The sequence below is a fragment of the Bos indicus genome, chromosome 6 (assembly GCF_029378745.1).
Source record: "Bos indicus isolate NIAB-ARS_2022 breed Sahiwal x Tharparkar chromosome 6, NIAB-ARS_B.indTharparkar_mat_pri_1.0, whole genome shotgun sequence".
NCBI classification, from domain to species: domain Eukaryota; kingdom Metazoa; phylum Chordata; class Mammalia; order Artiodactyla; family Bovidae; genus Bos; species Bos indicus.
Window position 1 is genome coordinate 111,259,423 of NC_091765.1, and position 27,366 is coordinate 111,286,788.

Below are 27,366 nucleotides of genomic sequence, written 5' to 3' on the forward strand. Positions count from 1 at the left end.
AACCTCAGGGAGCATGAGAGGCAGACAAGTCGGACATCCTCACCCTGTAACAAGGACCGTTCCTGATTCTAAGCCACCCATCTCTGAGCATCGCCTGCCTGCCATTGATCAGGAGTTCCCAGTGACCAATAATGTGAGGGAGGGGGCTGCTCTGAAAACTTGGCCTCCTGTCTGCCCAGCGCCCCCAGATTCATTCTCTGTGTGCTTCTCCTGTGAGCTGTGCACTTCTGCTCACCCTGGTGTGTGCTTCTCTGCTAGAAGTAACCTGTCACTTTAAAAGAAAAAAAAAGCTGCGGAGTGACCTTCCTTAGGAACGGGTTGCTAAGCGGGTGTTTTTGCTGAGACGTGGCTGCAGCTTCCCAGGGAGCAGCCCAGGAGCCGCCCCAACACTCAGCCTTTGCCCTCCGGAATTTTTTAGAAGCATCACCAGGGAGAGCCGTCTCGCTCCACTTTCAACACAGAAAGCAGAATCTGCAAAGTGCCCTGAAAAGCTCCTTAAGGTAAATCAGTTCCTCCCGGGAGCAGGGCTGGAGCAGTGAGGTCCTGATAGTGCAAGCTCGGAGCTCAGCCTCTCCCCGGGGTACCCTGAGCCGATTTAATGAATTGTAAACGTAGGAGTCCTTGTCGTTATAATATTTATGCTTTACTTCTGAGATGAAAACATGGAGCACGACTCGGGCTGCTTTGCTCAGAGCCACTGCCTGGTGCCTAGCTTGCAGGAAATGTAAGTCCAGCTCATGACAGCCCCTGGGGAGAATGCCTTCTAAAATCTCCCTCCACTTCCTTCCTGGAACGTGCCCGCCATCCTGTTGCATTCCCGTCCCCCAGAAACACTGGTTGCAGGCTGCATTTCTGGGTCTTTTCATGCGTGTCGGTTCAAGGGGCAAAGTACTAGTTACTGCAAGCTTCACTTTCCTCAGCATTAGACAGAGGAAGGGCTGCTACAGACAAAGGCTGACTGCTCTCGCCAAGAGACAAAGAATTCTATCAGCTGCAAATTAAGCTGATCCTTTCCCTTCATTGCAAAAAGGGGCTCTGAAAGGCTAATAAAACCTAAGGGGAAATCCATGGATGTTACTGGATGTTCATATAACCTTTTCTGCAAGTAAATTCAGCACCAGAAAGAAATCTCTGGCAAACGGATCTCCTCGAGCTTATTTAAGGAGTCATTCAACCAAACATGCACTGAACAGTCCAGGGCACCAGGCTTCAGCAAGCTGCTGAAGTTTAGAGTGTGCAAAAGGGAGCCAGACCAGGTCAGGAGCTTGGAGTTTGCTGGAGAGACAGACCTATGAACAGATAAAGCACAAGGAAATAGGAGATAACTGCCATAGGAGATTTATGAAAGGCTTTGAGTGCTCAAAGCACCGCGGGATGACCCCCAGGGAGGGCCCGGAAACACTTGGTGCTCACGCAGTGAATGCACTGGGCGTATATCATCCCACAGCTCAGATGCGGTGTCTATATGTACTCTTTGAAGACCATACTCACTATATTGAGCTGATAAAATGATTCTATGAAGCTGCTTGTCACTCACCTTTTACTCTAGGAAGCAATGGCTGGAAGAACTTGGAGAATTAGGTAAAGAAATCAAACAGGGTGTGTTTCAACCTGCCCAGAGGTCCAGGCTTTAACAAGATAAGACAGAAAAAGCTAAGTGCTGTCCATGGGTTTCTACCCATGGGAGGCTCATGGGATTGAAGACAGAGGAAGGTTTCAGAAATACCCTAAAAGGAAACAGAAAGGAAACTGCCCTGGGCCTAGCTGAGGCGTGGGTGAGAAGTGTTATTCGGTCCAGTGACTCAAAGTTGAGAACCGAAGGTGTTCCTGGAAGATTTGATGTCACCTAAGGTCTTTCTTTGGAGAAGGCAATGGCAACCCACTCCAGTACTCTTGCCTGGAAAATCCCATGGACGAAGGAGCCTGGTGGGCTGCAGTCCATGGGGTCGCTAAGAGTCGGACACGACTGAGCAACTTCACTCTCACTTTTCACTTTCCTGCATTGGAGAAGGAAATGGCAACCCACTCCAGTGTTCTTGCCTGGAGAATCCCAGGGACAGGGGAGCCTCGTGGGCTGACGTCTCTGGGGTCACACAGAGTCGGACACGACTGAAGTGACTTAGCGGCAGTAGCAGCAGCAGAAGGTCTTTCTTATGATTCCATTCCCCACCCCTTTTTTTTAACCCTCCTTACAACTTTCTTCTACTTTCCTCCCTCTGCTGCTGCTGCTGCTAAGTCGCTTCAGTCATGCCCAACTCTGTGTGACCCCATAAACAGCAGCCCACCAGGCTCCCCGTCCCTGGGATTCTCCAGGCAAGAACATGCCATTTCCTTCTCCAATGCATGAAAGTGAAAAGTGAAAGTGAAGTCACTCAGTCGTGTCCGACTCTTAGCGACCCCATGGACTGCAGCCTACCAGGCTTCTCCGTCCATGGGATTTTCCAGGCAAGAGTACTGGAGTGGGCTGCCATTGCCTTCCCCCATCTAGGATCACCTTTTCTTAAAAATACCACTTTTCAGTATTGATAGCCTGGTCCGTGATGGGCAATTTACTACATACATTCTATCATCATTTGAAAGAAAGTGAAAGTGAAAAATCGCTCAGTTGTGTCCAACACTTTGCTACCCCACAGACTATACAGTCCATGGAATTCTCCAGGCCAGAATACTGGAATGGGTAGCCTTTCCCTTCTCCAGGGAATCTTCCCAACCCAGGGATCAAACCCAGATCTCCCACATTGCAGACAGATTCTTTACCAGCTGAGTCACAAGGGAAGCCCAAGAATACTGGAGTGGGTAGCCTATCCCTTCTCCAGGGGATACTCCTGACCCAGGAATTGAACCAGGGTCTCCTTCATTGCAGGCAGCTTCTTTACCAACCGAGCTATCAGCGAAGCCCTGAGTCATGGAGATTATATCATTTAACCCTAATAAAACAATCACTTATCGAGGTAGGAATTATAATCACAAGTTTACAGATACAGAAATGTATCTCAGAGGGCTGAAGGCATTGCTCCCAGATCACATAACTGATAAATAGAGCTGGAATTTGAACCCAGGTCCATACAATTGTTTACAAAGTCCTCACTCTTTCTATAAAACTATGTCTTCAGTGTTCTGGAGTAGGGTACATATATTATATTATCTTTCTTTCTTTCTTTCTTTTTCATGGAGATATTAGAAGATCGAACCTATTATGTTATCTTTTAAGCAGCCAAGGTTGAAATGCCTCACATACAATGCCACCCTCTTCATATACTTTCCATCCTTTTTTCCTGCGTCCTATAGAGTCTACCACAAGACACTCTGGGTAGGACTCTGATTACTTAATGGCCCTCGGAGAAGGTCCAATTGTTTGGGTGAAGGTGTCAGTAGGTTCCTTGAAAAATATCTTTGGTTTCCTGCATTGAGTTAAACTAAATCAATCGGTGACCTAAAGTAACCAAAGTCCTTTCACAAGGGGGAAGTCTGTGCTTTTCAGTTGTAAATATTTCCAGAGTGGTGGACTAAGAGACACGAGTTACTGGCCTCGCAAAACAAGGCTGAGCCCCGAAACAGAGAGGCAGGGGGCCATGGAGGAGGGCTACAGCGGTCAAGTTTTGAACATGACGTTTAATAAACATAATGGCAAATCGAGGAGCCTGTCCAAGCTTAACCTCAGAGGATCCCTCCATCGCCTCCTGTGCAGAGGCTTTTACTGCTGGCTGGAAGTGTTCCTGTGAGCCCTAGCGATACGGTGCATCTAGAGAGAGCACAAATAAGGCTACACTGAACCACAGCTCTCATTCTGATGTTACAGGAGGAATATATTATTAATGACACACACTCAATACGCATGATGATGACAAGCTGCATATTAACGTTAGGGAGTATTGATTTGTTTTCTCAGCAACAGTGTTCATAACAAGATAAATCTTGATGTCATTTGATTTCCTTGGAAACTCATTCAAAGGTAATGATCAGGAATACACACAGAGGAAAAAAAAATCAACCCCATCACATTTTTCATGTTCTGCTTCTATTTCTTTCATATGTAACATTTTCAATTTATGGAGGATCTTCTTTTAGCCACTAAAATATTGCACAGTTCCTTTTTCCCCACTTCATAATTACCAGAGTTGTGCTTCAGAGAGTTCTCGTGTCCTGTAGCATTTTATGTTGACTATCTGCCCTCTGGTTCTCTCTAGATTACCTCCTCGCCCTTTTATTTTTCTTGGCTGCTTGCGGCATTTCCCTTCCTCCATTCTTTGTAGCCTGTGAGAAGGTCTGAACAGGAGACAATAGAATTTCAGATGTTTTATTTCCCTTCAACATTCTAACTCCTTGTTAGGGTCAAAGAAAGCTTGAGTGCTTCAGATGAGCTGCTTACGTGACCAAGTCCAGTTAAGATTCCAATTCCACAGCTGTTAAGAAGGGCTTATAATATATCAGCCCTGCCATTTCTCCTGTGTTCTCTCCTTTAATCTTCTCAGCACCTCAAGGATGACAATGATGCGCTGAAGGGCTCCAGAATGTGGCCAAGGAAGACACGGCCAGAAAAGAATGATTTAGTCATTCATTCAACGAACATTTATCATGTCTACTGGGTACAGCAGTCCTAGGCTCTGGGGCTAAACGATGACCAAAGATTCCTGCCCTCCTATAACTTGTGTTCTAATGAGAATGTTCAGATGGCAACAAATAAATATATATGTCAACTGGTGATAAATACCATGGAAAAAGAAATCTCTATAAGGTGGTTGGGGAGCTCCAAGGGGGTGGGGGGGGCAGTTATTGTAAGCATTCAGGGAGGATGTCTCTGATAAAATGAAATATGAGCAGAGCCTTGAGGGAAATGAAAGAGAGGGAGAGTCCGAAAAAGCTTAGGAAAGAGAGTTCTAAGCAGATCCACTGCAAAGGCTCGGAGCCAAGAAGATTCAAGTGTAGATCCTACAAGGCTTGTAGGCCATTGAAGGATTTTGTGCTTAACTCTGTTAAGAGAGGGAGGTCACTGGAGAATTTTGAGCAAAGGAATGATATGACCTCACTTACACACTAAACAATTCACTCTGGCTTCAATACAGAGAATGGATTGTAGGTAAGTGAGGCTGGAAGCAGAGAAGTCAGAGAAGTTCGCTCAGTAGTGTCCAACTCTTTGTGACCCCAGGGACCGTAGTCCATGGAATTCTCCAGGCAAGAATACTGGAGTGGGTAGCATTTCCCTTCTCCAGGGGATCTGCCCAGCTCAGGGATCAAACCCAGGTCTCCCACATTGCAGGCAGATTCTTTACCAGCTGAGCCACAAGGGAAGCTTAAGTCAGGAGACTCTTACAAAAAGTCCCTAAGAGACAACCGTGCCAGACCAGGGTGGCAACAGTGAGGTGTTTAGAGCTGGTTGGAGTCTCAATATAATATGAAGGTGAAGCAGGTAAGGTTTCTGATGGACTGGACGTGATGTGTCGTGTGAGACTCACAGAGGACTCAAGGATGACTCCAATGTTTCTGGCCTGGCGGGGGAAAAGATGGAGTTCTGTCATTACAGCATGCAGATGACACCACCGTTATGGCAGAAAGTGAAGAAGAATTAAAGAGCCTCTTGATGAACGTGAAAGAAGAGAGTGAAAAAGTTGGCTTAAAGCTCAACATTCAGAAAATGAAGATCATGGCATCTGGTCCTGTCACTTCATGGCAAATAGATGGAGAAATAGTGGAAACAGTGGCAGACTTTATTTTGGGGGGCTCCAAAATCACTGCAGATGGTGGTTGCAGCCATGAAATAAAAAGACACTTACTCCTTGGAAGAAAAGTTATGACCAAACTAGACAGCATATTAAAAAGCAGAGACATCACGTTGTCAATAAAGGTCCATCTAGTCAAGGCTATGGTTTTTCCAGTAGTCATGAACGGATGTGAGAGTTGAACTATAAAGAAAGCTGAGCGCCAAAGAATTGATGCTTTTGAACCGTGGTGTTGGAGAAGACTCTTGAGAGTCCCTTGGACTGCTAGGAGATCCAACCAGTCTATTCTAAAGGAAATCAGTCCTGAATGTTCATTGGAAAGACTGATGTTGAAACTGAAACTCCAATACTTTGGCCACTTGATTTGAAGAGCGGACTCATTTGAAAAGACCCTGATGCTGGGAAAGATTGAAGGCGGGAGAAGAAGCGGACAACAGAGGATGAGATGGTTGGATGGCATCACCGACTTAACGGACATGAGTTTGGGTAAACTCAAGGAGTTGGTGATGGACAGGGAGGCCTAGTGTGTTGCAGTCCATGGGGTTGCAAAGAGTCAGACCCAACTGAGCGATTGAACTAAACTGTGCAATATAGCAAGGAAGGCTGCAGGACATGCAGATTCAGGGTGATGACAAGGAGCTTGTTTGGGACATGTTAAGCCACGAGACTTAGGTAGTAGAGTGGTAAAGAATCCGCCTGCCAACGCAAGAGACGCGGGTTCAATCCCTGGCTCAGGAAGATCCCCTAGAGCGGGAAATGGCAACCCAATCCAGTATTCTTGCCTGGAACATTTCAGGAACAGAGGAGCCTGGTGGGGTCACAAAGAGCTGGACACAACTAAGTGACTGAGCACACACACAGGAAGGTGTCTGTCGAGCACGTGCATACTTGAGTCTGGAGTTCTGGGGAGATGTGTGGACCTTGGTCTAAATGTGGGGAATGTCAGTAGGCAGACGGTACTTAAAGTCGAGAGACGAGACACGCTCACCAAGGGAGTGAGTTGAGGGAGGCTCTTCCCCAGACACTGTCACGTGTGGTGCTCACCAGACCAGCAGTCCGAGCAGGAGAAGCAGTGGGCAGGTGAAGAACTGGGAAAGAGTGTGCCTGAGAAGCCAAGAAAAGAAGGTCTTGCAAGAAAAAGAAGGCAACGAGTCACTTTCCTTACTCACCGCCTCTGATGGGGCAACTAAGCTGAGGGTTGAGGACTGAACATGAGACGTGGCGATGCGGAGGTCCTCATGAAGAGGAAAAGCTAAAATTTTACGTAGCCTCCTTCTCCTTCTGCCTCTGTAACTCAACTTGCTCCTTGCAAAGTCTGGATCATACAGGTCACGTAGTCTCAGAAAGTGGGGACTCACAACACTAGGAATTGGAGCTTATCTCACTCACGCGTGTCCTGCTCTTTGCAACTGCCCGGCCCCTGCAAACCTGTTTAATCAAGTGTAAAGGTCAGGCACCCTTCTCCCCGTCTTGACTGCTGTTCCTGCGTGCACGTGAAATCTCTTAGTTTAAACCAGCCTATTAACAGCTGGTGTTGCCCATTGTAGTCTGTCCACAAAAGCTCTGTAACCCCTTTGTTCAGGGCTCAGAGCTTGGAGTGTTAACTCCTCTGGGCCCGCCGGCATAACAAACCTGAGTTCTCCAACTCTCCAAGTGTGGTGCTTGGTTTCTCGAGGACTGGCTTCTGCAACACTCAGAGATGCTGGCAAGAGCACTGTCGGGAAGTGCTGGGCTCAAAACACTGATTGGAAAGAGTGGGTCTGAGGAGTTCCTTATAGAAGGCTGAACAATTGAGTGATGGGTAGAAAGAGACATGAAACCCAGAGAGAGATTTTTTTAAGGAAACAGCCTTTGTACACAGATGGGAATGAACCCAAAAAGCAGGAAGAATGGATTATGCAGGTAAAAGGGAGGGTAAGAAGGGACAGGATGGTGGACATTCGAAGGGAGAGGAAAGTGAAAGTCATTCAGGCGTGTCCAACTCTTTGCGACCCCATGGATTGTAGCCTGCCAAGCTTCTGTGTCCATGGGATTTTCCAGGCAAGAATACTGGAGTGAGTAGCCGTTCCCTTCTCGAAGAGATTTTCTCAACCCAGGGGTGGAACCCAGGTTTCCTGCCTTGCAGGCAGATTCTTTACCGTCTGATCCACCAGGGAAGGGAGAGGAGAGGCTATGAAATAATCCTTCCAGAGCTAGATTTCCTCCAGGGTCATCGGACACCAAGGGTAGAACCCTCTCCTGAGTCCCGCCTCCTGCACAGGAAAGCCAGGTTCCTTGCCAAGCTCTGGGGATGGGGGGTCCAGCCTCCTTCCTTCTCCTCTGGGGTTCGTGTCCATCAGGCCTGGGGCCTAAGAATGTATTCCTTGGGGCTGGACTCAGCTCAAACACTTCCCTAGCCATCAAGGTTAGCTTTAGAGTTGTCAATAGTAAGAAGAAAGATGTTTGGCTGAGTTCAAAGGGCCTGACTTCTTCTTTGTTCTTTGCCTGTCAGGGAGGAGCCACCGCCGAGAAAATGAAGTCCAAGGAAGAAAAAGTGAAAATAATTTCAGAGGTGAGTGGTGGCTGAGGTGTACCTGACAGATGTGTGGTGTGTGTATGCACGTGTGTCACACACGTTGGTAAATGAAGTTAGGCCAGCAACAAGTATTTATTGCACACACACTGCAAGTGTAGGGCTTCCGAAATGGCTCAGAGGTAAAGAATCCACCCGCAATGCAGGAGACACAGGACATGCAGGTTCGATCCCTGGGTCAGGAAGATCCCCTAGAGGAGGGCATGACAACCCACTCCAGTATTCTTGCCAGGAGAATCCCATGGACAGAGGAGCCTGGCGGGCTACTGTACATGAGGTCACAAAGAGTCGGACTTGACTGAGCATGCTTTGTCATCATTTCGTGAATTCCAACAGACGGCAGTTCTGAGTTACCACCTACGACAGGGCCCAGTTCTGCTGAAGCACCTGGTCTCCAAAGAAATTCAACATGAGGGTAACAATTATAGATTGTGACAGCTAATAAAATCCCCACAGAGTCCTGCAGTTTCTAACTCTTTTTGTGCAAAATATCATTAAACACCATCTGGAGCAGAGGAGGAAGCCCAGCTCCAGTTTGGAGATTATAGACCACCAAACAGAAAAGAAAGTATTCCTCTCAGTCTTTGCTTCTCTCTTGGCTCCAGAGCTCAGTAACTTGAGACCACAGAGGCAGAAATGGGACAATATGCTGTTTTCAATAGGTACTTCACAAGCCTGAAGGAATCCAGATCAGACCAGAAAGACTCACTTTAAGCAAGATAAGTACTAACAACTTACTTCCATCTACCTGTGTTTATTCATTCATGCAACAAAGATGGATTGTGCCTCTGGTCCCTGGCACTTCAACACTGAACAAAACCCTGAGTCCTCTTGGAATTCACATTCGGTCTAATTTGAGATCCTTCTGCACAGCTTTCCATTGATGGAGGATCAAAACTTGATTGGAAAGCCAAAAAAAAAAAAAATTATGAAGATTTCTCACAAGTCCGTTCTAAGTCAATAAGAACTTTGATTTGAATTAAGAGCCACAGTTGCACACTCAACATTAATGTCTTATAATCCAAGTTGGTGAATTCCTGGTAGGCCCTGAAGAAGAAGGCTTAAAAGAGGGTGGGGCTCGCACCCAGCGGACATCAGTTGGATCAGGTCCTGTAGACAAGGCTGTGCCCCTTCCCTGGCTGGGGCCTCAGTTCCCTCCGCAGTTAAGGCTCAGGTCTCCTCTAACTGAGGCCAAGCACACTGAGGTGTGGTTAGAGCCCAGCCCAGCAAACTGCATGCCATTTCTTTGAAACCTTACATGATTCAAATCCATGCTTTGTGTTCCAAATTCCAGCAGAAGTACCAAAATTTCCCAATTTCAGGAAAAAAATGTCAAATAAATCTGGTATCGCAGGAGAGGTTCTAGATTCATCCCGCAACCTCTTTTACACCCAGAGGTGCTTGTGCTCTGGTTTGAAAAGTCAGACTAGAAAACTTTAAAGCTGGAAACTAGAGAAGCTTCAGTTTTAAAAACTTTTGACCACAAATTTAGAAAGCATCATGTAGAAAAAGAAACCAAATTGGCACTCTTACAGGATTTCTCCCTTTTCAAAAAGACCTGCAAAAATTTCCATTAAGTCCGAACATCCATGGTGATTTCACACGTACCTTCATTAACCTTTACCGGCTTGTAAGGCTGGGAGCAGAGAAGCCCAAGCCTGGAAACCCTTAGGCTGATTCTGTCTTTTTGGGCTAGGGGCCTCCATCTGGGTCAGAACATCGGTCCTGGCAGATCCACTTGCTGGTGGCCTTCATGACATTATGACTTTTGAAGGAAGTCACCAGGCACCTCTTGTGCCCACAAGACCTGGAACATAGTGAAAGTGAAAAAGTCACTCAGTCATGTCTGACTCTTTGCAACCCCGTGGACTATACAGTCCATGGAATTCTCCAGGCTAGAATACAGGAGTGGGTGGCCTTTCCCTTTTCCAGGGCATCTTCCCAACCCAGGGATCGAACCCAAGTCTCCCGCATTTCAGGTGAATTCTTTTACCATCTGAGCCACAAGGAAAGCCCCCTGGAACATGCCCCAGGCCTGAATGGGCACCTGGGGCCATGGAATCTCCAACACCATCTCATTGACCATCTTTCCATTTGGATACAACTTTTCAAGAATGTACCTCTTTGGAGCAAAGCAGATGGTGGCTGTGTAGCTCTGTCAACTGCCCCTTCAGCCACATTCAGCATCAGGGGGTGTAGGGTCCAGGCCAAGGCGGTCATTGGAACACCTAAGAATCCCACCCCTCTTCCTTTCTTGCCATTTTTTCCCGATTTACACATACGCATTAAGTGACCACACTTCCATTTGCATTTTCACAAAGGAGTTCATTGACAACGGTGAGGATGCAGAAGAGGAAAGACAGAAGAAGCCCTTGAAGATTCCAAGACAAAAAAGAAAGAAACAGGTAGGGACGGCAGAAGCCCGCGTCTGCCTACTGGGCTGTCGGTTAAGAGCCCACCGCATCCAGAGGGGCCGCGAGGCCTCCCGCGGGCACCAGCACTTGGGATTCTCTGGAGGAGACAGGGATGCGGGTGGGTGGTCCAGGTGAAGGACCCCGTGGGGCCTCATGGATGACCCTCACCATGAAGCCATGGGCAGTGTTTGGAGCATCTTTCCCCCAAGGTTTCTCCCATCGCTGGAGAGAAGTTTAGAAATGCTGGAAAGAGGCCCTTCGGTACCGTCATTGTCAACCACAAATCAGCACTTGCCATGGCTGCTTGCCATCTGCCTCTACCAGGATGAAAGCACGTGCTGCTGTACCTACTGACCTCCAACATCCCCTTTAGTTCAGGGTGGAGAGCAGACAGGGGGCGCTCTGTGCTCTGGGAAACTGGCAGGATAGGTCTTTACATAGTCAGATGTTCTCAGGAGCTGATTTTACGAGCCTACTTCTTATATCTCCTTGTATCTAGAAAAACACTAAACTCCCTCACGGTGACGATTGTTTCTCGTGACTAGCAGAAGCTTCACGAGACCAGCAGAAACTTTCTACAAAAAAATACGTGCTTGATCGCAGGTACCCACCCTTTACCAAAATCACTAATATACCGTCTTTTCCCCCTCCCTCTTTGGAGCAGCTTCTCAGAGCTATCAGAGGTGCTGTCTCCCAAGCTGCAGTCCTCATTTTGGCCCAAATAAAACTTAACTCGCAGCTCCCGTATTGTGCATCTTTTTTTTTAAGTCGACATCATCATAAGGCCATAAACTAAGATGTGCAGTAGATGGCAGTGCAGGATAACAAATCCTGGGAACTCCCACTTTCTCCAACTCCAAGCCTAAATTCCAGCTCGGTCTAAACCAGAGGCCAACCCCCTTCTCCCGGGCGGAGTGCTGGCTGGTGGTCCCGCCCCTGGCCCTGCTCTCCCTCAGAAGCTGCCCTCCCTGGCTTAGAGCATCCTGGAGTAAGGTCCACCTTCTCAAGGTAAATAGATGCCCTTGCCAAGGAGTCGTCCCCTGCGGAGGGAGGCAGGAAAGATCTCGTGGAGGGGCGGTTTGCTTGGGAAAATCCAGATGCCAGCCAGGGAGGAGGGAGGAGGAGGGAACGCCATTTTGAGCCAGCAGTCACGTGATGGGACTGCCTGGAGGTGGGGCCAGGGAGGTGGGGAGGGCAGCGGGAGAGCTGAAGTCTGGAGAGAGACCCCCTTTTCAGCTCCCTGCCTCACCCAGCACCATCCCATTGGGACAATCTGGGCCGTGGCGCCTCCTTCTCTGCTGGTGGATGGAGCGGGCCGGTGAGGGTGGTGGGGGGAGGGAAGTGGTACCCGGCCAGAGGGCTGGTCCCCTGGCCACTCAGGGAGCTTTAACCCTTCCTGCAGGGCCAGCCGGGGGCCAGGGAGCCCCAAGGAGTCAGCAGATGAGCCAGTGTGGAAGCAAAGAGCTCAAGTTCCCAGTTCCAAGGCCACAGGCACAGTGAGCAGGGGTGACCAGGGTGGATGTGCAGCTGCTGAGCCGGAGGAAGGCATGGGGATGGAGACAAGGTGTGCACTTTCCAGAGACGTGTCTTTCCTCCACTGCACAGGAGCCCTGATCAAGACCACGTGCAGTCGTCCGGGCTTTGTGAGAAGTCTGGGGGACGATTTCTAACCCCAGTGGCACTTCGGAATCACGAGGGGATTTTTAATATATGTCAGATGCCTCAGGTCTACCCCAGGACATTATTTAAGTCAGAATGTCTGTGGTTTACCACGTGCCCGACAGGTAGCAGCGTCTCCGTGAATGGGCTTTTTATTTCCCTTAGTTTACAGTGAGGAAAGAAGGTAGGCAGTTCACTAAGTCACCCACAGTCCCGCAGTACATTGGGGTTCAGAGGCCAGCCTTTGGCTAGTCCAAAGGCCATCACTCACCTGTGGCCTCCATTGCTCCTTCTGCTCACCTGCCACCCTCCTCTAAGAGTCTGGGGGAGGAGTCAGAGGCTGGTCTTTGCTTTAGATTAACCCACAATATTTTGACTGCTTCTTTCAAATGGGCTTCCCTGGTGGTTCAGTAGTAAAGTACCCGCCTACCAATGCAGCAGAAGCAGTTTCGATTCCTGGTCAGGAAGATCCCCTGGAGTAGGAAATGGCAACCCACTCCAATGTTCTTGCCTGGAGAACCCCAAGGACAGAGGAAGAGGAGTCTGGAGGGCTGCAGTCCATGGGGTCGAAAAGAGTCAGACACAACCGAGCATACTCTCTCACCAAATGAGTTAGAGCTGGGATCAAGCAGTCTGATCCTGATTTTTCTAGTTCCCTTTCCTCCAAATTTTTACAGAGCGCTACACATTGTACCTAGAAAAAGTGAAGACACTCATTTTATTTTAGGATGCCTGGGTCACTCTCTCCAACAAGAAACCTCTTAAAGAAAGGATCATCACTGCTTCCTGTGGGGTGAGGGGGTGATGACCACAGAGACCCAGGTGACAGAGACCGGGATTATCTGGATCTGAACAGGATCGAGGCCTGTCCCTTTGCTAAGTGACCCACCTCATCCCGAGACAGGATCTGAGTCAACCAATCTCTGACTCTCTGCCCACAGCTGCCGACTGCCAGCCGCGAGGAAATGGTGTTGGAAAACTCCCCTGTGGATGACCAACAGGAGCCGGTGCAAAAAGGCCCTGACACCCGCCTCCTGGGCATGACGAGCCGACGGGGACCCCGGAGTAAGTGTCTCTGTGTTCAGTTCATTCAGTATGTATCTGCTGCCTCCTGTGATCGGCACAGAGCAACACGGGCACTTGTCATGGGAACTGGTTTTTTTTTTTTTTTTTTGGTACGTGTCCACCGCCCTCCACAACACTTCACCCCAGTTCTGAGAGTAAATTGCTAGGTTAGCAGGTGTCTGGGAGACAGGACGCAGACACAGGACATAGTTACATAGCTACAGAATTTTGGAAGCACTCAACGAAATTGAAATGGTGCAAATAATCAGATAGGTAGAAATACAAAGGCAGGTGAAATAAGCAAGGCCTATTTGTCAATGATGGGACTGGAATCAGATGTTGGAAAATCTGAAGATGTCTCTGAGGCTCTCGGAGACCTTGTCCTTTGAGGACCCCTTCTCTTATCCCTCCCCCAACCCCTCCCACAACACATACACACTCAATTTACCCTCCAGGAACCGTGGCCTGTATTTTACCACAGGATTACTCTTCTTCATCACAGTGACCATCATTCATTATCTGCTCATTGTAGGGAAAATTATTACTCCTCACTTGTTTCTTAAAAAAAAAAAAATCTATTTACTTAATTATTTGGCTGCTTCGGGTCTTAATTGCGACACATGGGATCTTCGATCTTTGTTGCAGCATGAAGGATCTCTAGTTGTGGCATGTGGGATCTGCCCCTGACCAGCGATTGAACCGGGCTCCCTGCATTGGGGAATCTTAGCCACTGGACCGCCAGGGAAGTCCTTGTTCCTTTTTTTGAACAATGGATTAGACCAGAGAAGGAAGTGGGTTACACTTCTTAACTGTTACATAATTATTACTCAGTTGTTACCCTATTTCCCTGTAACTAAGCTGGGGAGTAAAGTGCCTATTGGAAATTAGAGAGCTTTGGGAAGCAAGCTCATCTGAAGTCCGACCCTAAGAAAAATGGGGTTCCCGTCTGAGAGCAATAACGCAATAGGACTGGTACAAGTGACTAGAGCAGAACCAGGCTTCAGACCACGCAGCTGCTTCCGGTCCTAAATGCACGGAACTGTTCATTACCGAAGATTACAGTTTATCTTAGTGTGCTCAGGCTGCCCGAATATACTGTACCATAGCCTGGATGGCGCAAAAAAAAAACCCAAACTTTTGTTTTCTCACAAATTCTGGAGGCTGGAAGTCCACGATCAAGGTGCCCATGGGGTCAGTGTCCAGTGAGGCCTTTCTTCCTGTCTTGTAGGTGGCTGCCATCTCCCTGTGTATTCCCTCTGGTGTCTCCTCTTAGAAGGACACTAACCCTTTTGCACTGGGGCCCCATCACATAACCTCTTCATGACCTCTTTAGAGGCCCTATCCCCAAATACAGTCACACTGAGGGTCAGGGCTTCAACTTATAAATGTGGGGACAGTTCAGTCCATAGCACAACTATGGAATATTTAATTACCTATTTTAAGCTCAGGGGGGAAAAAAATGTCAGAATGTGTCTAGGAATAAAGGCTCTGTGAAATGTGAATTCTTTCCTTCTTTCTAAAATGGGAGAGAAAACACTTCGGTGTCACCATGGGGTTGATTGTGGGGATCAAATCAAGAGGATGTGCAAACATTTTAAATAGTGTGTGCTGTTTTATCGGTGTCACCATGGGGTTTATTGTGAGGATCAAATCAAGAGGATGTGCAAACATTTTAAATAGTGTGTGCTGTTTTAAATGTTTAAATAATATGCATTAGTATTCTAAGTTGGAGATTGAAATGGCAACCCACTCCAGTATTCTTGCCTGGAAAAATCCCATGGACATAGGAGCCTGGGGGGCTACAGTCCATGGGGTCACGAAGAGTCAGATACAGCTGAGCACTCGTCAGCAGCAGCATTCTAAATAGATAAATACACAGTAAATAAAGGGTTTAGAGGCGGGTAAGGGCTTACCAGGTGGCACTAGTGGTAAACAACCCATCTGCCAATGCAGGAGACACAGAGATATGGGTTCAATCCCCATTTGGGAAGATCCCCTGGAGAAGGAAATGGCAACCCACTCCAGTATCCTTGCCTGGAAAATTCCATGGACAGAGGAGCCCGATGGGCTACAGTCCATGGGGTCGCAGAGTGTCATACACGACTGTGCACACATCTAGTAGTATAGTGAAAAGTGAAACTGAAAGTCACTCAGTCATGTTCGACTCTTTGCGACCCCATGGTATATACAGTCCATGGAATTCTCCAGACCAGAATACTGGAGCGGGTAGCCTTTCCTTTCTCCAGGGAATCTTCCCGACCAACAGATTGAACCCTGGTCTCCCACACTGCAGGCGGATTCTTTACCAGCTGAGCCACAAGAGAAGCCCAAAACAAACACAACCATCATCTGGTGCACTGGCCGGGAATCGAACCCGGGTCTCCCACATGGGAGGCGAGAATTCTACCTCTGAACCACCAATGCGGTAGTATAGTAGACAGAGATAAAAGACAATCTATGCATTAGTCCAAAAGAAAAAGATTAAAACCACTATGTATGATTTGAAGAGGGAAGGGACGATCCAATGCTAAGGTGTGCCTGCCTGAGAAAGGTTGTGACCAGCTGGCCGCTCAGGGCAGAGCTGGAGGCTGATGCTGATTCGGCAGCACTGGGGAGCGAGATGTAGAGAAAACCCGGAATGAGCTGGGGGCACTGGCTGGATGAGCAGCCTGAGTGGACAGGCATCCTTCAGAAACGAGAGGTCAAGACCAGCAGGAAGTGGTCAGTGGTCAAGAGGGCAGATCAGGTCTCATTCACTGTGTCAATGCAGGTCAGAGTGAGAGGCAGATGCGTTCGAGGAATGAGGATCCCAAGGAGACTCTGCCTAAGACAGGCGTACATCAGAAGCCATATAGGACGTGCAGGAATCTCCATGGGGGGGTCCTGGGGACCGAGGGCTCCAGACCGAGAGCTCTGAAACACAAAAACGAGTGCAGAAAACGGTGCATCTGAAAGCTACTGTGTCTCTTTTTTGAAGTTAGTTGTTATTGGATTATAGTTGCTTAACCATGTTGTGTTAGCTTCTGCGGTACATCAAAATGAATCAGACATATGTATACTTACGTCCCCTCCTTTTAAAGGTCCCTTCCCATTCACGTGACCACAGAGCATTAAGTAGAGTTCCCTGTGCCATACCCTGGAGGAGGGCATGGCAACCCACTCCAGTATCCTTGCTGGGAGAATCCCACGGACAGAGGAGCCTGGCGGGCTACAGTCCGTGGGGTCGCAAAGAGTCGGACACGACTGAGAGACTAGGCATGCACACATGCCTATGCCATAGAATAAGTTCTCATTAGTCGTCTATTTTAAGTTGCTTCAGTCACGTCCTAAGTCCTTGAGACCCTTTGGTCAGTAGTCCACCAGACTCCTCTGTCCATGGGATTTCCCAGGCAAGAATACTGGAGTGGATTGCCATGCCCTCCTCCAAGGGATCTTCCTGACCCAGGGATCAAACCCATGGCTCCTGCGTCTCCTGCCTTACAGGCAGATTCTTTACACTGAGCTGCCAGGGAAGCCCCATCTATTTTATACATAGTATCACTGGTATATGTGTGTCAACCCCAATCTCCCGGTTCCTCCCACCACCCGCTTGGTGTCTATACATTCATTCTTCTCTACGTTTGTGTCTCTGTTTCTGCTTTGCAAATAGGTTTATCTGCACCATTATTCTGATTCCGCATATGTGCATTAACAGACAATACTTGTTTTTCTCTCTCTGACTTGCTTCACTCTGTATGATAGTCTCTAGGTCCACCCATGTCTCTGCACACGGCACAATTGCCTAGCAAAAGGGATTTCCATCATGCAGGCATGTTTTCTACTCGACCCCTTTTCTTATTTTTCCTCAATGAAACTGGAAACATGACCTTATTTCCTGTACTAACAACATTTCAGCTCATCTATTAAGGTTTTATATGTATGGTTATCAAAGGAATTTGGATATTCTCAAAGTAAATCTGATGTCACCAAGGCAACTGCCAAGAATCCTAAACAGAGTACCCTTGGGGACCCTATTTTTCATTATGAAAATTCAAATCTACACAGAAGTAAAAAGTATAGTGACGCATATATTATCCAAGGATTAACAAGATTTTGCCACATTTTTTTCCTTCTTGTCTTTGCCAGAGAATTTTTAATTATTAAAAAAAAACACAAAACTTTCCATCTCAATCGTTTTTCAAGGTACAGTTCAGTAGAATTACCTATATTCACGCTGTTGTGCAATAGATCTCCAGAACTAGTTCATTTTGTAAAATTGAAATGCTATCCCTGTTAAAGAGCAGCTCCCCCCTTTTCCTCCCCTGGGCCCTGGAAACCACTCTCTGTTTTAGTGAATTTGACTACTTTGGATACCTCTTGGGCTTCCCTGCTGTCACAGTGGGAAGGAATCTACTTGCAGTGCAGGAGATGCAAGAGAAATGGGTTTGATCCCAGGGTGGGGAAGATCCCCTAGAGAAGGAAATGGCACCCCACTCCAGTATTCTTGCCTGGAGAATCCCACGGACAGAGGAGCCTGGTGTACTCCATTCCATAGGGTCGCAAAGAGTCAGACCCAACTGAAGCACCCGAGCACTCGCACACACAGATGCCTAGTGGGAGTGGAATCGTACAGTATCTGTCTTTGTGACTGGCTAACTTCACTTGGCATCATGTCTTCAAGGTTCACATTGTAGCTTGTGACAGGGATCCCTTTTAAGGCTGAATAATATTCCATGTATCCCAAGACTACCCTTGGCTTATCCATTTATCCTTCATGAACTTTTGGGTTGCTTCTCCCTCTTGACTATTGCTAATAATGCTGCTTTCAATATGAACATGCTAATACCTCTTCAAGATCCTACTTTTAATTTTGTTGGATATATACCAAGAAGTGAAATTCCTGGTTCCTATGGTATTTCTAGGCTTCCCAGGTGTCTCAGTGGCAAAGAATCTGCCTGCCAATGCAAGAGACATGGGTTTGACCCCTGGATCCGGAAGATCCCCCGGAGAAGGTAATGGCAACCCACTCCATTATTCTTACTTGGAGAATCCCATGGATAGAGGCTACAGTCTATAGGGGTCGCAAAGACTTGGACATGACTAAACATGAGCAAGAACAAATATGACATTTCTAATTTGAATTTTTTGAGGAAACCATCATTACTCTTTTCCATACCAGGTACACCAAAATTTTTCATGTCCACAACAATGCACAAAGCTTCCCGTTTTTCCATATCTTCACCAACACTGGTTGTTTTCCTTTTGTTTGTTTGTTTTTTAATAGTAGCCACCCTCATTTGTGTGAGATGATATCTCACTGTGGTTTTACTTTGTGTTTTTCTAATGAGTAGTTGTAGCTCAATCGGTAAAGAATCTGCCTGCCATGCAGGAGACCCGGGTTCGATCCCTGGGTTGGGAAGATCCCCTGAAGAGGGAAATGGCAACCTACTCCAGTATCCTTGCCTGGAAAATCTCATGGACACAGGAGCCTGGTGGGCTTCAGTCCGTGGGGTCGCAAAGAATCAGGCACAACTGAGCGACTAACACTTACTTACTTAATGAGTAGTGATGTTGACCATCTTTTCACAAGCTTGTTGACCAGTTATCATCATTGCAGAAAGGCCTGTCCCTTGCCCATTTTCTGATTAGATTACTTGCTTTCTTGTTATTATTATTGAGTTGTAGGAGTTCTTTACATATCCTGGGCAATAATCCCTTATCAGATATATGATTTGTAAATATTCTCTTCTGCTCCATACTTTGTCTTCTTGCTCTGTCAACTGTGTCCTCCAAGGCACAGAAGTGTGAAGTATTTTAGCCTTTGTCTACTTTAATCCTCGTTGCCTGTGATTTTGGTGTCACATCCAAGAAATCATTACCAATCTCAATGTCAGAAGATTTCCTCTGTGTTTTTCTAGCAATTTTATAATTTTAGGTCTTACAATGATGACTTCAATCCATCTTGAGTTTATTGTATAAGGTAAGGGCCAACTTCATTCTTTCCCATGTGGATAGCGAGTTTCCCATCACCATTTGTGGAAGATACTGTCTTTTCCCCAGTGAGTGATCTTCACATCCTTGTTGAAGATTATTTGGCCATATCTGCAAGGTTTTATTTCTGAGCTCTCTATTCTATTTTATTGGTCTATATGTCTGTCTTTGTGCCAGTACTACACTGTTTTCATTGCTGTAGCTTTGTAATGTTTTCAAATCATGAAGTCTGAGCCTGCAACTTTGTTCTTTTTCAAAATTGGTTTGGCTATTGCGAGGTCCCTTATAATCCATATGAATTTTAGGATGAATTTTTTAATGAGAGGAATGCCATCGAGACTGTGATAGGGATTGCACTAAATCTATTGCTTGCCTTCAGTAGTATTGACATTCTAATAGTATTAAGTTTTCCAGCCTATGAATATGAGATGACTTTCCATTTATTTGTGTCTTTAATTTCTCTCAGCAGTGTTTTACAGTGTACAAGTGTTTTCCCTCTTGGGTTAAATCCATTCCTAAGTGTTTTATTTTCATGCTATTATAAATGCAACCATTTTCTTAGTTTCCTTTTTTAGATGTTTCATGGTTAGTGTATAGAAACACAACTAATTTTTGCATATGAATTTTCTATGCTGCAACTTGGAGAAGGCAATGGCACCCCACTCCAGTACTCTTGCCTTGGAAATCCCATGGATGGAGGAGCGTGGTAGGCTGCAGTCCATGGGGTCGCTGAGGGTCAGACACGACTGAGCGACTTCACTTTCTCTTTTCACCTTCTTGCATTGGAGAAGGAAATGGCAACCCACACCAGTGTTCTTGCCTGGAGAATCCCAGGGACGGGGACGCCTGGTGGGCTGCCGTCTATGGGGTCACACAGAGTCGGACACAGCTGAAGTGACTTAGCAGCAGCAGCAGCAGCAGCATGCTGCAACTTTGCTGAATTTGCTTATTTGTTTCCACAGTTTGTGCATGCATACTTGTGTGTGTGTTTGTGCATTTGTGTGGAATCTTTAGGATTTTCTCTACAAAAGACCATATCATCTTATACCCTGAGGAAACCAGAATTGAAAAAATATATATTCCCCCAACGTTCATTGCAGTATTATTTGCAATAACTGGAACATGGAAGCAACCTAGATGTCCATCAGCAGATGAATGGATGGGGAATTTGTGGTACATACACACAAGGAATATTACTCGGCTATAAAAAGGAACACACTGCGTCACTTCTAATGAGGTGGGTGAACCTAGGGCCTGTTATACAGATCGAAGTAAGTCTGAAAGAGAAAGACAAGTACCGTATATTAATGCTTATATATGGGATCTGGAAAGATAGTACAGATGATCCTACATGCAGAGCAGCAAAGGAGACACAAATGTAAAGAAGAGACTTTTGGACACAGTGGGGGAAGGGGAGGATGGGATGATTTGAGAGAATAGCATTGAAATATACACATTACTGTATGTAAAATAGATGGCCAGTGGGAGTTTGATCCATGATGCAGGGAACCCAAAGCCAGTGCTCCATGACATCCTAGAGGGATAGGGTGGGGAGGGAGGTGGGAGAAGCGTTCAGGAGGACACAGTATACCTATGGCAGATTCATGTTGATGTATGGCAAAAACCATCACAATATTGTAAATCAAAAATTTACAATATTTACAAAAAATTGTAAATATTGTAAATATCCTCCAATTAAAATAAATACTATTTTTTTAAAAAAAAAGACCATGTCATCTGCACACAGAGATAATTTTACTTCTTCCCCTCCAATCTGGATGCCTTCTGTAACTTATTCTCTCTATGTTAGTCTATTGGCTCTGTCAGTACTCTAGACTGGGGAGCTAATTAGCAGCAGAAATTTATTTCTCACAGTTCTGAAGCCTGAGAAAGCCAAGATAAAGGCAGCAGCAGATAAGGTGTCTGGTAAGGAGGGCCTCCTTTTTGGCTCCTATGTGGCCGTCTTCTTGTGTTCTCACACGGTAGAAGGGGCAAGGGAGCTCTCTGGGGTCTTTTTTATAAGGGCACTAATCCCATTCGTGAAAGCTCTACCCTCTCATGACCTAATCACCTCCCAAAGGCCCTGCCTCCAAATACCATGACGCTGGGGATTAGCTTTCAACATCACAGTTTGGGAGGACACGGCCTACGGCTCTTGCCAAATGCCCAGGTCTGGATTTGTAGCACTGTGTTGAGTAGAAGTGGAGAGGGGGGCTTCCTTGCCTTGTTCCTCACCTTGGAGGAGGTGCTTTCAGTGTTTCACAACTGAGTGTGTTAGCTGTGGGCTTTTCATATATGACCTTTACCACGTTGAAGTAATTTCCTTCTGCTCTGAGTTTGTTGAGTGTTTTTATCATAAAAGGATGTTGAATTTTGTCCGATGCTTTTTCTGTATCCATTCAGGTGATCATGCGGTTTCTGGCCTTTGTTCTGTTAATGAGGTGTGTTACATTGATTGATTTTCATATATTGAGTCCTTCTGGCACCCCTCCCCAACCTGGGCTGGGACTAATAAAAGGTTCAAGAGGCTGTTTCTCATGACTGATTTATAAACACTACTTACCTACCTTTTTTCTAGGCAAAACCTCAGATTCAGTGGTTTCCCTATTCCAAAAAGGTTTACGCTAAGGAAGTTGTGGGATTGTTTTAAGCTCTTATGATTTCATTGTAGTTTTCTTCCTTAAACACTTACATGTTTACCTGAAGCATCTCCCCCAGAAAGAGAAAAAGAGACAGAGGGAAAGGGGAGGAAGGGAAGGATGGAGGGAAGAGACAGACAAACAAATGATAAATCTGGCAACCTTGAACTTTGAGAGTAAAAGAGGAAAGAAAGGAAGAAGAATGAAAGAAAGACAAATAGATCATAAATCTCTTGAACTCAAAGAGAGAGAGAGAAAGCAGACAAACCTGATGACCTTGAACTCTAAGAACTTAATACTATGTGCTAAGCCAGGCAGCAAGCTTTCTGATGAGATTTCCATCAAGATTCCTCATTCTCTTTTCTTACGCTAACTCCATTATGTTGCCCAAAATTAAGAGAAATAAGCATTTCAAGTCCACAAACATTGCCCGACATCAGAGCTCACCACTACTTGTCACTGCTTTTGGTCATGGGACCTGGAGCAACAAGCTAGACTCCCTCAGCTGCAGGAGCCTCGTTTATAAAATGGAGATCATAAAAGCCTTGGCTTCATGCAGCTGTCATGACAATGAAATCAGATGATACATAGCAAGCGCCCCGCAGAGGGGCTGGCACCAGCATCGTCACCTTCTCCAGCTGGAAGAAGAACTTGATGCTAAGTAACCAACACAAATAATTCCCTCTTCTGAGGGTGAGGGTGATCACACAGCAGGCCCTGTCTTTATATGTACTACGTTACTCCGAGCAGGTCCGTCATCAGGCATTGCTTTACAGTTCAGGAAATTCAGGTTCAAAGAGAACCAGCCGCTGTAGATGGTAGAACCAGAACTGAAACTCCAGTCTACAGACATCAGGGAAATCTGTTCTTTTTGGTTTTGCTATTGCTATTGTTGAAGTGTAGCTGATTTACAATGTTATGTTAATTTCTGCTGTACAACCAAGTGATTCAATCATACATGTATATACATTCCTTTTCATATTTTCTATTATGGTTTATCACAGAATATTGAATATAGTTCCCACAACTTATCTCATTGATACTAAATGAATTTGTGTTGATAATTGCCGCACTACAGCCTCATTCTACACCCACAAATCTTAACTCTGATTGTTCTTTAAAGATAATGGTTTACAGTTGCCCAGGGAAAGTTCAGTGCTTGTATTTTACTCATGGCCATGCTCTGGCTTCCCTGTGGTCACTTACTACCCAATGACCACAACACCAGCCTACCACATCCTGCCGACCAAGTCTGCCTGCTCTGTTGTTGTTCATTCTCTAAGTCATGTCTGACTCTCTGCCACCCCATGGACTGCAGCACGCCAGGCTTCCCTGTCCTTCACCATCTCCCAGAGTTTGTTCAAACTCCTGTCCATTGAGTTGGTGATGCCATCCAACCATCTCATCCTCTGTTGTCCCCTTCTCCCCTGCCCTCAATCTTTTCCAGCATCAGGATGAGTCAGCTCTTTGCCTCAGGTGGCCAAAGTACTGAAGCTTCAGTTTCAGCATCAGTCCTTCCAATGACTATTTAGGACTGATCTCCTTTAGGATGGACTGGTTGGATCTCCTTGCTGCCCAAGGGACTCTCAAGAGTCTTCTCCAACACCACAGCTCAAAAGCGTCAGTTCTTCAGCACTCAGCCTTATTTATGGTCCAACTTTCACATCCATACATGACTACTGGAAAAACCATAGCTTGGACTTGCTCACCGAGGTCCAAATTTTTGACTCCCTCTTGATGGTTCACTCCCCAAATCTCTTATGGGTCTGGCCTATTGCTCAATTCTACTCCCCCAGCTCCTGACCTTGAACCTATGACCTTCTCTATACGGTAGCATCCCTACAGGCTACAGGGCTCCAAGTGTTGCCAAGTCCAGATTGTCTTCAGATACTTAGATACAAGCATCCTGGATGATCTGGCGTCCCCCACTGCCCCGGGCACATGCCCAGAGGGGCCACCTCCCTGATGAACAGCAGTATAAACCCACACACTGAAAGCTTCGGCTTCTAATTGCTATTCAAACATATACATAGTCAACGACATAGTCAGTGACATTCCAAATAAAGAAGATAGCATTGCGCTGAACGGGCGCTTGCTCCAAATCAAATAAACATTTAGGAAAAAAGTACACTTTACTGCCGCAATTCCAACTTGCACCATCTCTTAAGGGAGGAACTATCAAATGCTAAGTAGTTTCTTATGAACATAAATTTCTTCATTACTGACATCTGTTTTCCATTCATTCATGTTGGTTTCTCTGATTAAAGCATCATTTCCGAGCCAATTTTTCAGTATCGATTGCAAATAAAGTTCAGAATCCAGTGAAATTTGATGCAAATGAAAGAAAAACACATCATTTATTTTAGGCATACTTTTTAAAAGTCACCAAGAGCTGGAGAGACTGACCCAGGAAACAAATGTTATAAAGTTCAATACAAGACAAAGAGAACCTCCCAAAGGAGCTGCTCTTGGGAGTTGCCTTGGAGCCCAGCAGCTGGAGAAGGAAAGAAGATTCTAGTCAGAGGATGCACACTGATGTAGGAAATGTCAAAAGTTCATCCATGCTGGAGTTCACAACCTCACAGGGATCTGGGAGCGGGGGGTTGAATTACAGTACTAAGTAAAATATTTATATAAGTAAAAATAAATAGTATGCTATATTCAATAACATTTTTTTCTGAATATTATGTTTGACATTTTAAGAAAAAAAAAAAGAAAACTTTCTGGTTGGGGAGACACTAGCCAATTGTTTAGAAATATAGAGACAGCAAAGACCCCAGACTGGAGCATGCCTGAAATGCTACCTAACCAAGCCAGAGCCCTGTGCCTTCTGTCTGGCCAGTCCAATCCCAGGAAGCAAGAGTCCTCTGCCTGGATCATCGCAGGGCCAGGTACCCAGCAACAAGGGACCACCTCATACCTTAGAGCCCATCAGAACAGCTCAAACTGGCCCGTCCTAACCTGCTTACCCTGCCCTGCCCTCTCTTTCCATCAGAAACCCCACAAAAGCCATGGTAGAAGCCTTCACCCTCTTCTGTCTTCTCCTCCTGACCACCTGACTGCCTTTCCACGTGCCCTCCATGTCACGCCCTGCCCCCTGCTACAGAACCTGAGCCTCTCCTCTGTCTCTGCATGTGGCCACACCTGACTGCCCATCTTAGCACAAAAGAATATTAAACAGACCCATCTTTATTATTGGGCTTCCCAGGTGTGGCAAAGAACTCTCCTGCGAATGCAGGAGACATAAGAGATGTGGGTTCGGTCCCTGGGTTGGGAAGATCCCCTGGAGGAAGGCATGACAACCCCTTCCAGTAGTCTTGCCTGGAGAATCCCATGGACAGGGGAGACTGGCAGGCTACAGTTCATAGGGCTGCAAAAAGTCAGACATGACCGAAGGGACTTAGCCTGCACACATCTTTATCATGAATTATCAAGAAAGGCATTTTCCCAAAAACTCCTTCATAGCAAAATTTCTCCAGGGCCATCTATTCCCATTCTATCTGCAGTCTTGAACTTTCTCCTGTAACTGAGATCCCCACTGCCTGTCGACCCTGTCCTTGTTGAGGTCCCTGTGAACCACACATTTGCTCAATTCTAGGGTCAGCTCTTCATCTACCTTCCTCGACTGTCAGCCGCACTCCCTGCACCTCGCACTTCCCCTCCTCGGCATTCAGCTCCTGGACACCACTCTCCTGGGTCTTCTTTCTCCCTCCTCTGGTCCTCCCCACCTCTTCATGGGTTCCTACACCCCAGCCTCTAACAGTTGGAGCCCCTAAGCTGGGTGATCAGCCCTCTTTCCTTAATGAACATTCATTCTCTCTGTCATCTCGAGACTTCCAATTCCAGCTTCTAGATACTGTAGGTATAACTGATCAGTCCCCATTTTTTTTTTAATTTATTTATTTTAATTGGAGGCTAATTACTTTACAATATTGTATTGGTTTTGCCATACATCAACATGAATCTGCCACAGGTGTACATGTGTTCCCCATCCTGAACCCCCCTCCCACCTCCCTCCCCATACTGAGTGGGTAAGAAAGCTGTGGTACATATACACAGTCCCCGATTTTTATCTCCCGTCTGGGACTCTTTCAGACTAAATGTGAACTACCTACTCAAAGCCACGTTTGCCTATCGCATAAGACAGCTCTCATTTTAATAGACTTGTGGAAGTATAACTTGCATATCATAAAATTCACCCATTGTAAGTATACAATTCAATGACGTTTAGTAAATGCCTAGATCTGTGTAACCATCACTAAAATCCAGTTTTAGGACATTTCCATCACTCCAAAAAGTTCCTTGAGGCCTATTTGCAGCCACTGCCACCCCCGGCCCTAGACAAACACTGATTTGTGTTAAATATTTGAATTAAATATATTCCTGAAATATGCCTTTTCTAGACATTTCATGTGAACAGAATCATACAGTATGTAGCACTTTGTGTTTGACTTCTTTCCCTTAGCATAATGTTTTTCAAGATAATAAACGAAGTAGCATATGTCCTCACTGTGTTCCTTCTTATTGCTAAATCCTATTCCATCATCTGGATATGTGTGCACACATTTTATTTACATTCACCTGGTGATGGATATTTGGATTATTTCTAGTTTGGGGCCATGATAAGTCATGCTTCTATGAACCAGGTCATATGATGAATGTATATTTTTAGCTTTATAGGAAACTGCTAATCTGTTTCACAAAGTGGCTGTATCATTTCAGCTTCCCACCAACAGTTTGTGAGAGTTTCTGTTTGTTCACTAAAAACAACTGATTTTATCTGTGATTTCCATTGTACCCTTTATAATACACGTACAGTGATATTTCATTGTGCTTTTAACCTAGTATTTCCCTAGTGCTTAATGATGTGGAGTATTTTTCAGATGCTTATTAGCCGCTTGTATATTATCTTAGTAAACTACTTAATTTTTTACACATTATTAATTGGATTCTTCATCTTACTGAGGAATTGTAAGAGTTCTCTATATACCCTGGATACAAGTACTTTATCTGGTCTATAGTTAGAAAGTATTTTCTCCAAGCAAATGTCTAACCTTTTCATCTTCTTTGTTTTATAATCGTATTTATTCGTTTACTTTGGCTGTGCTGGGGTTTTGTAGCTGCCTGGGCTTTTCTGTAGTTGCGCTGAGCAGGGGCTACTCTCGCATTGTGGTGTGCAGGCTTCTTATTGTAGTGGCTTCTCTTACTGTGGAGCACAGGCTCTAGCGTGAACAAGCTTCAGTAGTTGCGGCTCAAGGGCTCAATAGTTGCAGTCCCCAGGCTCTAGAGACATTACTTTGCCAACATAGGTCTGTCTAGTCAAGGCTATG

At 45.9% G+C, this 27,366-nt stretch overlaps 1 protein-coding gene and 1 non-coding gene across 6 annotated transcripts in view; one reads left to right on the top strand and one right to left on the bottom strand.

The window, feature by feature from the left end:
* The first annotated feature begins 326 nt into the window (after positions 1-326).
* Positions 327-27,366, top strand: part of CC2D2A (coiled-coil and C2 domain containing 2A) — a 131,325-nt gene continuing 104,285 nt past the window's right edge. The window contains exons 1-5 of one of the 5 annotated variants that reach the window (XM_070791823.1): positions 327-500; positions 8,209-8,268; positions 10,611-10,694; positions 13,304-13,427; positions 18,329-18,418. In XM_070791823.1, coding sequence (XP_070647924.1) covers positions 8,230-8,268; positions 10,611-10,694; positions 13,304-13,427; positions 18,329-18,418 — 337 coding nt within the window. In that variant the 5' untranslated portion in view covers positions 327-500; positions 8,209-8,229. Of the gene's footprint in view, positions 501-8,208; positions 8,269-10,610; positions 10,695-11,560; positions 11,712-11,894; positions 12,022-12,105; positions 12,268-13,303; positions 13,428-18,328; positions 18,419-27,366 lie in introns of those variants that run through there. The other 4 variants (XM_070791824.1, XM_070791826.1, XM_070791827.1 and 1 more) reach the window with 4 other exon arrangements.
* On the bottom strand, positions 15,781-15,851 carry TRNAG-CCC (transfer RNA glycine (anticodon CCC)). Its single transcript has one exon. It is a non-coding gene; the product is annotated as a tRNA-Gly (tRNA).